This window comes from Galeopterus variegatus, unplaced genomic scaffold (genome assembly GCF_000696425.1).
Source record: "Galeopterus variegatus unplaced genomic scaffold, G_variegatus-3.0.2 Scaffold2904, whole genome shotgun sequence".
NCBI lineage: Eukaryota > Metazoa > Chordata > Mammalia > Dermoptera > Cynocephalidae > Galeopterus > Galeopterus variegatus.
Genome location: NW_007729015.1, coordinates 156,805 through 166,955, shown reverse-complemented (window position 1 = coordinate 166,955; position 10,151 = coordinate 156,805). Strand labels below are relative to the sequence as shown.

General features: G+C 41.3%; 1 protein-coding gene across 1 annotated transcript; it reads right to left on the bottom strand.

The window, feature by feature from the left end:
- Nucleotides 1-336: 336 nt before the first annotated feature.
- Nucleotides 337-8,826, bottom strand: ZSCAN9 (zinc finger and SCAN domain containing 9). Its single transcript, XM_008583415.1, has 3 exons — nucleotides 8,337-8,826; nucleotides 8,002-8,149; nucleotides 337-1,322 (listed from the first exon to the last, which is right to left on the bottom strand). Exons 1-3 carry the CDS (start codon nucleotides 8,754-8,756, stop codon nucleotides 712-714), a joined length of 1,179 nt encoding a protein of 392 aa, XP_008581637.1. The 5' UTR covers nucleotides 8,757-8,826; the 3' UTR covers nucleotides 337-711.
- Nucleotides 8,827-10,151: the final 1,325 nt, after the last annotated feature.

The window sequence follows — 10,151 nt, the reverse complement described above, 5'->3', positions numbered from 1 at the left end:
GGGAACATGAGAACTCTACCTATCTTTGCAAATTTTTTATAAGTCTAAAGTTATTCCAAAATAAAAAGGTTACTAAAAATAAAAGTTCAGGTCAGGGTGTAATTTAAGCCTTGGCTCTGATGCTTGGATTTTCTGGTCTTAGATTACTTGTCTGTAAAATGGAATAATGATACGACTCGTTTCCCTGTGTAGTGGTTGTGAGGACAAACTATGATTAAGTAAATGGACATACTCTGTGTGGCACCCAGCCAATGCTAGTCACTATTCCAAGGAGAGTCATGTATGTGTCAGAGGGAAGCAGTAATGTGGAAAAGGTATTTACAATGTAGGCACTGGTCATGGTGAGCACTGAAGACCCATTTATTATAAAACACCAGCAACTCTATTTTATCTTTAGGAAGTAAACACAGATACCAGATCTTTCAGGTGTGCTGACTATAGCAGTGCTGTCTATTACGTTATTAGGAGAGTTTAGCAGCTATCTCAAAGAGAATAAATAAGAGGGACAAGGGTAGTAAGTACAGGAAAGGGGTAAATGAACAAAAAGGAAAACAGCAGCTTCAAAAACCCACTTTCCTCTTAGGAAGTTCCTGGGCCATAAGTCAGTATTTGTTCCAAACACATTTAGTGGAGACAGGAAGAGGCATTTTCTAGTCTTATCCCTACCACACACGACTTGGCCAGTGATCTGGAAAACTTGCATAGCAAGGGCTAGACTGGCTCAGCCACTGTGTGGATCTTCTGATGGCGGATGAGGTTGCAGTGGCGATTAAAGCTTTTCCCACATTCAATGCACTGGTGAGGTCGCTCCCCTGTGTGGCTTCTCTGATGCTCAATGAGAAATGAACGCCGACCGTAGCTCTTATTGCACTGGCTGCACTGATAGGGCTTTTCTCCCTTGTGAATTCGCTGATGCTGGATAAGACCTGCACTCTGACTGAAGGCCTTCCCACATTCTTTACAGTGGTACCGTTTCTGTACATTGTGGATTCCTCGGTGATTAAAAAGACCAGAACTCCGACTGAAGGTTTTCCCACACTCGTTACATTCATAAGGTCTTTCGCCAGTGTGAATTCTTTGATGCCGAATGAGACCCGAGCTCTGAACAAAGCTCTTCCCACATTCATCGCATTTGTGTTGCACCTCTCCTAAGGGGCTTCCCCACTGCCTCTCTAACTGACCTGCCACGGATCCTCCATGTGGGGAATCCTGGTGTGATACCTCCCAGGTCTGTTCAGGAAACATTTTTCCATGTGGTTCCACTATCTTAGGATAGTCTTTTCTTAGTACCAATTCTCTTTCTTCAGTCTTGGTCATCTCATCTGAAACAAAAAAATATTAGGTAAAGGTGACTTCTTCCCTGAGCCTATGGGATGCTGACTATGTCTACAGAAATACATCATTGAATAGGGAGGAGGGCAGAATCAGAAGGGCCAGTGTGGTAACACCTATCCCTAGACAACAAGAGTAGTTTGCCCTCTTTGGCAAAATGTAGTTCATCCCATCCCTATGGGGACTTGGCCTGGAGAGAATTTTTTATACTTCTTCACAGGGAAGAAAGGGTAAATATCAGGTGGCTTCTCTGTAGTTTTCCCTTAGAACTCTTCCTCCCTTTTGAAATAGGGAGCCTTAAAGTGACTCTTTCCAAGGAGAGTAACCTTTTATTCATTCATTCATTTATATTAAGCTTCTACTCTTTTTAAAAAATTTATACAGAAATAGAATTTATCTCTTATAGTTTTAGAGGCTGAGAAGTCCAGAGTCCAAGGGGCACATCTACTGAGAGCCCTCTTGTGGAGACCTCTTCAGCAAAGCAGGGTGTCACATGGTGAGAGGATGGCCTGAGAGTCAGCTTCTACTATTCTAGGTGCTTCAGGCAGTACTTTGAGGCTTTCAAATCTATAACAATCCAAAATGCATTCCACCACAAGGCCTTTGCTCTAGTGCTTTTCTTTGCTCTGGTGCTTTTCTCTTCCTAGAAAACTCTCACCTCAGATAAAAGCAAGGCTCACACTTTCATTTCAAATCTTTGCTCAGCTCTCATCTCAACGAGGCCTATCTTAATTTTTCTATTTAATACTGCAATCTGTTTGCTCATCCATAGCATCTAAATCTCCCCTATCCCGTGGTCTATTTTTGCTTTATTCCATAACACTCATCACCTTCTGACATATTATATCATCTCCTTATTTTTATGTTCATTATTGTCTCCCCCTTGCTACAATCTAATCTCTGTGAGAGCAGGATCTTTCTGTTTTATTCCCTGAGAATCATGCCTGGCACATAGTAGTTGCTCAAAAAATACTATTGGAAGAACGAATAAATAAAAAGGAAGGGACTGAAACCAATCTTACTACTATGGCCTCAACTGACTGGCCCAGGAACTGGCACCTGAGGCAAAAGGCTAGCCCACAGGACTGGTCAATATTGGATAGTGTCCAGCCAACCCTATCAGACCCTCTCTGCCTTTTTTTTTTTTTTTTTACTAGTAAGGGGATCGCAACCCTCGGCACGATGTGGTCTGCACCATGCTCAGCCAGTGAGCACACCAGCCACCCCTATATAGGATCCGAACCTCCCCCCCCCTTCCCAAACTTTTTTTTTTTTTTTTTTTTTTTTTGACTAGTAAGGGGATCGCAACCCTCGGCACGATGTGGTCTGCACCATGCTCAGCCAGTGAGCACACCAGCCACCCCTATATAGGATCCGAACCTGTAGCCTCAGCACTACCAGCGCCGCACTCTCCTGAGTGAGCCACGGGGCTGGCCCAGACTCTCTCTGCCTGAAGGAGTTGCAAGTAAGAATGAAAAGAAACAGACCCCAATTGTCTAAATGCTAGACAGAAGCTGCTGTCGTATCTCTGAAATATCTTGGGTTCCTCAGGTGTGATCCCACCTTGACACCCAGAAAAAGCCCAGGGAAAACAGTCCCTGATCGCCTCTTTGGTGATCACAGCATCTGGCTCTTTCTACCACATCTAACTGTATCGTCCCCCACACACCTATTTAGTTACCTCTTAGAACTCCTTTATGGTTAGGCCATCGGTCTCCTCCTCCTATTAGCTTGGGGATCACAACACGTTTGGAAAACAGAAATGTGTCTGTAGAGAAGAGATGGGCCACAAGTGGACTCAGTACTGCCCACTGGCCAAAACCTCATATTAAATCTGAAATGTACAAAGGAATTTGGACATTTCCACCTTCCATGACTTATGAAGCACTTTATATACATTATCAAATTGACTCACCACAAAACCCTTTGATGTTATTATCCCACCTCTTTAAATAAGTGGGGAAGAAATAGGAGAAGATAAATATATAGCTAGACAGACAAAGTACAGAAAAAGTTCTGGAAAATACACAGCAAATTGATAGTTACCCCTAGGGAGTAGAATCTGGAGAATTTTCATTTTTCACTATTTAAACTTCTTTATTATCTGATTTTTTACAATCAGCATGAACTTGAAAAGAAACTCAAACTCAGTGATATAAAGTAACTTTAAATATTACTTGACTAAAAACTTGAAAAGCTGGAACTTCAACTTGGTCCTTGTAATTTCAAACACTACTATGTTGCTTTACAATATTGGCTCTTCCTGAATTTGTAACACATACCTGCCTTGATATCCTCCAATAGGAAGAACTCTCAGACCTGCAGATGTCCTCTGGATAATCTCCTACAGCCATAGTAGATGCTTAATAAATATTTGTTGAATAAATAAATGACTACATGGATGGATGGACAGACGGAGTGGTGGATGAATGGATGGATAGATGGAGTGGGTGGATTAACTTACTTAGATGTGCTTCCTGGAAAAGGGGGTTCTTGGCAGGGTTCTAGATGGAGTTTGGAAGGTAGAAGAAAGGAGAAGATGGCTAGAAAATGAAGAGTCCAAGTTCATAGGAAGAAGAAGTAGAAACAAAGGAACTGACTGAAAGATACTCATAAAAGGGGAAAATAAAATAAGAGGAATTTTGGAGAGAGTCTTTATCATGAACAAATGTTGAATTTTGTCAAATGCTTTTTCAGCATCTATAGAGATAATCATATGGGAGTCTTTATCATGAACAAATGTTGAATTTTGTCAAATGCTTTTTCAGCATCTATAGAGATAATCATATGGTTTTTACCTTTGATTTTATTGATGTGGTATATCACATTTATTGATTTGCATATGTTGAACCAAACTTGCATCCCTCGGATGAATCCCACTTGATCATGGTGTATAATTTTGTGTATGTGTTGCTGTATTCTGTTAGCTAGTATTTTATTGAGGATTTTTGTATTTATACTCATCAAGGATATTGGCCTGTAGTTTTCTTTTTTTGTTGTATCTTTGGTTTTGGTATCAGGGTAATGTTAGGTATAGATGGAAAGTATCTCAACACAATTACAGCCATATATGATAAGCCCACTGCCAATATAATCCTGAATGGGGAAAAGCTCAGCTTTTCCCTAAGAACAGGAACTAGACAAGGATGGCCACTCTCACCACTCCTATTCAACATAGTGTTGGAAGTACTAGCCAGAGCTATCAGAGAAGAGAAGGAAATAAAGGGCATCCAGATTGGAAAAGATGAGGTCAAACTATCCCTGTTTGCAGATGACATGATCCTATATATTGAAAAGCCTAAAGTCTCTACAAAAAAACTCTTGGAGTTGATAAATGATTTCAGCAAAGTTGAAAGACACAAAATCAACACACAAAAATCAGTAGCATTTCTATTCTCCAATAGTGAACATGCAGAAACAGAAATCAAGAAAGCTTGCCCATTTACAATAGCCACCAAAAAAATAAAATACTTAGGAATAAAGTTAACCAAGGATGTGAAAAATCTCTGCAAAGAGAACTACAAACCACTATAGAGAAAAATTAAAGAGGACACAAAAAGATGGAAAGATATCCCATGCTCTTGGATCGGAAGAATTAACATTGTGAAAATGTCCATATTACCCAAAATGATCAACAGATTCAATGAAATCCCCATCAAAATTCCAATGACATTTTTCTCAGAAATGGAAGAAACTATCCTGACATTTATAGGGAATAACAAAAGGCAACGGATAGCAAAGCAATCCTGAGCAAAAAAAATAAAGCGGGAGACATAACACTACCTGACTTTAAACTATACTACAAAATTATGATAACCAAAACAGCATGGTACTGGCATAAAAACAGACACTCGGATAAATGGGAATAGAATAGAGAATCCGGAAATCAATCCATACATCTTTAGCCATCTGATCTCTGACAAAGGACCAAGTCTACATTCTGGGGAAGAGACTACCTCTTCAGCAAATGGTGCTGGGAAAACTAGATATTCATATGTAGGAAAATGAAACTAGACCCATACCTCTCACCATATACCAAAATCAACTAAAAATGGATTAAAGAATTAAATATATATCCAGAAACAATAAAACTCCTTTAAGAAAACATAGGGGAAACACTCCAGGAAGTAGGATTGGGTACAGACTTCATGAATATGACCTCAAAAGCACAGGCAACCAAAGGAAAAATAAGCAAATGGGATTATATCAAACTAAAAAGTTTCTGCACAGCAAAAGAAACAATTAACAGAGTGAAAAGACAACCAACAGAGTGGGAGAAAATATTTGCAGAATATACATCTGACAAAGGATTAATATCCAGAATATACAAGGAACTGAAACAACTTTACAGCAAAAAAACCAAATAACCCAATTAGAAAATGGGCAAAGGAGCTGAATAGGCATTTTTCAAAGGAAGATATATGAATGGCCAACAAACATGAAAAAATGCTCAACATCACTCAGCATTCAGGAAATGCAAATCAAAACCACTTTGAGATACCATCTCACTCCAGTTAGGATGGCTAATATCCAAAAAACTGAGCATGATAAATGCTGGTGAGGTTATGGACAAAAAGGAACTTTCATACACTGTTGGTGGGACTGCAAAGTGGTGCAGCCTTTATGGAAAATGGTATGGTCGTTCCTCAGACAATTACAGATAGATCTACCATATGACCTAGCCATTCCACTGCTGGGAATATACCCAGAGAAATGGAAATCATCATGCCAAAGGGATACCTGTACTCCCATGTTTACTGCAGCACTATTTACAATAGCCAAGAGTTGGAACCAGCCCAAATGTCCATCATCAGATGAGTGGATACGGAAAATGTGGTATATCTACACAATGGAATACTACTCTGCTATAAAAAAGAATGAAATACTATCATTTGCAGTAATATGGATGGACTTAGAGAAAATTATATTAAGTGAGAAAGTCAGGCACAGAAAGAGAAATACCACATGTTCTCACTTATTTGTGGGAGCTAAAAATAAATAAATAAATATACAAATGAATAAACAGTGGGGGTGGGGAGAAGACACAACAATCGCAACAAATCCTTGAACTTGTTAAGACAAATGAACAGATATAATGTAGATGAGGGGGAGGGGACAGAGAGATGGGGGAAAGAGGAATGGGTAAAGGGACATGAAAATCAACTACATTGTATACTGAGAAGTTAAAAAAGAAAACCAGAGGAATTTTTATCAGACAAGGTCATGGGAGCCAAATGCAGGTCTGCAGTGTGCACAGAATTTACTCAACAAATACATTTTAATTAATTCAAGAGATGTGCTCCATGTAATAGAAATCCAGGACAACTGTATGGGTGCTAGAGCAGATGAAATAAAGAGGCTAGAGGTAGAGAGGCATGGGAAGTTGTGGCTGTGACACATAGGTACATAATGAGAAACTGAAAAGGCAGAACCCTGTTGTAGACTGATTGTCAGAAAGTTAACAAAAAGTCAGTAAGAAGCTATGATGTTCTGTATAAAAAATTAGAAGCTGAAGCCAGTTCCTGCAGAGAGAGCTAGAATGGGACTTAGCTCTCAGCTAGTCTTAGTCACAGCTGACTTAGCCCCAAGTCCCCACTACTATACCCATAAGGGTGGCCACTGTCACCACTAAGGAGATTACATACAAGGAAATGGCAACATCCTTGATTCCATTGAATTCTCCCATATAGTCTGCCACCTACTAAGCAGTATCTCATATCTTCCTACTGTAAGTGAGAACCCTAATCAGCAAGGGTGGCACTGGTGATTTCTGATAAGAATAGCTACCATGTAGTATGCATAATTCATCCCATAAATTGTTTTTCCATAAATTGCATAAATTGTTTTTATCTGATACTCACTACAACCTTCTGACATACATACTTGTTATGGACTACATTGTGTCCACTCACAATTCATATGTTATGGTCAGTGTGACTGTGTTTGGAGATAGGGCCTCTGGGGAGGTAATTAAGCTTAAATGAGGTCAGAAGGTGTGGTCCCAATCTGACAGGACTGGAGTCCTAATAAGAATAGAAAGAGACACCAGAGCTCTCTCTCTGCACATGTACAGAGGACAAGCCATGAGAGGACACAGCAAGAAGATGCAAATCTACAAGTCAGGAAGAGAGGCCTCACCAGAAACCAAACTTCATGGCACCTTGATATTGGACTTCCAGCCTTCAGAACTGTGAGAAAACAAATTTCTGTTGTTTAAGCCACCCACTCCATGGCATTCTGTTACAGCAGCCTGGGTAAACTAAGACAATACTGTTACCAACCCCTTTTTATAGATGAGGGAACTGAGTCAAGGGATTAAGTAACCTGCCCCGTACAAGCAGCTTCCATGAGGCAAAGCCATGATCTGAACCTATGTCTGCCAAACCTTGAAGCCCATTCTCTAAAGCTGTGCTCCACAGTGATTCCTGAAAGTTTTCCTAATGTACCATGTGACCTCAGTCCAGAGAGCTTCCAGGATGGTACTCAGGGAGAAGACTGAATCCAGAGGGAGGGGACAAAGATGAGCACACTAGGCACTCAGAAGCACTGAGCATTGCTGCTGTCTGGTAAGGAGTCTTTGGATCCCGTTTCCCTAGCTCTGGGTTCTTTTGTTTGTTTCTGCTTGACCAGGTGAGATATGTTCAACATCTGATAAATCCTGTCCCTCACCTGTTTCTCCAAAAGGATGGGACTTCTGAGCAGGGTCACATGTGAGCTGGGACTCCGAAGTCTGGGACCGAAGGCTCAGTGACGTGTGCTCCCCTAGAGTCACTATCTGTTTAGAGACGACTTCTTGTCCGTGTCTGTGGACTACCGTCTGGGGACAGAGAGACAAGACTTGACTTCTTAAGAAATTAATTGCCTGAAGAAACACTTCCCAGAAAGAAGGAAGCAAGAGGGAGGGTCTTGTTTTATTACCAAAGTCGAGGGAATGCAAAACAAAGGATATAAGGATCCTTGGTATCCCACATGTACAGTTTTCCTTCACAAATCTCCCTTCCTACCTCATGTTGTGGTTCATCAAGCTCTCTCTCCAGATCCTCCAGCAAAATCACAGCCTCTTCTCCACTCTCTGGACAGTGTTCCCTCACCCAGCCCTGGAGTTCCTTGGGCAGGATGGAGAGGAATTGCTCCAGCACCAGCAGATCCAAAATCTGCTCCTTTGTGCTTACATGTGGTCTCAACCACTGATAGCAAAGTTCCTGGAGCCGGGTAAGAGCCTCCCTTGGTCCAGGGGTCTCCTGGTAGCAGAGTTGTCGAAAGTGCCTTCGGAAGATTTCCCTTGCCAGTGGATTGTTGCGCTTCAACCTGGATACCTGCTTTTGAAGGTGACTTTCTGCCTCCACTTTCATTGTCAGAAGCTCTTCCCACACCTCAGGAACTTGAACATCCAGAGATAAAACCTCCTTTGAGTCTGTATTCATATTGACCTTGAATAGCTTAAAAGGTACCTGCTTGCTGGAGCTATGCTTCAAGACACACCTTTAGAGGCTTCCTAAGCAGTAAAAATAATTGTTTATACAGAAAAATGGCAATAGCTGTTATAGAAACTGATAATATAAGTAATTGTCATAGACGCTAAAGCTCTTCACTGAAAGTAAAGTGACTTGGTGACCAAAACATGGAAATAATGGAAAAACATATGTTCCTAACATGCACAGCATAGACCCAGAACTGGATTTTATTATGGTTCTAACATTCACTAATTGTGTGACCTTGTGCCAATTTATTATTTTCTTTCAATCTCCAGTTTCTCTACATAAAAAAGAAATAGCAATAGTACCTGAAAGAGTCCATGGAGGAAATAGCCTATGAATTACGGACCACACAGATCACTCGGAATGTCTGGATAAAAAGTTTGGATTCACTATAAAAGTCAAAATAGAAAAAGGATAAATGGAAATACTGTTCCTGTCCCTTACTAAATGAATTAATCAACATTTACTGAAATCTTTGAGTTTTCTTAAATTAATCTCCAAATCAACCATTTAAGGTTGGTATTATTTTCACTAAATTTACAGAAAGGAAGGCTTAGGTAGATTCCAAGTCCTGTGAGCTTTCCCTGCTGCTTCTTAAGAGGATCAGTGAACACTGCATAACAACCTACAATGTTTTCTGATGCAGGACCATATTTAACCCTCACAATTACCCTCTGTGGTTTGATTATAATTATTATTTCACTAGATAAAAAATGGAGGCCAGGGGAAGTTAAGGAGGTTGCCCAAGGTCAAATTCTTTGCGAGGACAGTCCTAAGAATTCACAGAAGCCCAAGGCAGAAGCTTTCTTCACAGACCCAGCCAATTCCTGATACTCAGGAAGCCTGTGTCTCTAAAATGTCGAGAAGCACAGCACAGCAGTTCAATTCCAGCCTGACAAGCCCGTGGCAGATAGCTAGGGAATTTGAATCCGGGGGTGAGGGTTGGGTGGGGAAGGACTGGAAGCCAGAATATGCATCTGTAACAGGCTCCTTAGTGATTTGTATGGATTGTAAGTCAATTAAGGGAAAGGGAATCGGGAACAGTCACATTCTGCAACTGAAACCGTTTATTCAACGCCCCTTAATTTGCTTTAAGAATCGAAAGGTGAGAGGGTACAGAGGTTCTCCGGGAAGAAGAGGCTGCAATAAGTCTTTTAAAATTTGTCCTCAACTTCCTCTCCCGGGCGTTTCCTTCCCTGAGTCCTAATCCTGCTGTTATTCACCGTGGTGACCCTTCAGCCTCGAAGCACCCCCCCCCCCCCCTCCCCCCCTGGGGCCCGGGGGGCCCCCGGGCCCCCCCGCCCCCCCCACCCCCCCCCCCCCCTCCCCCCCTGGGGCCCG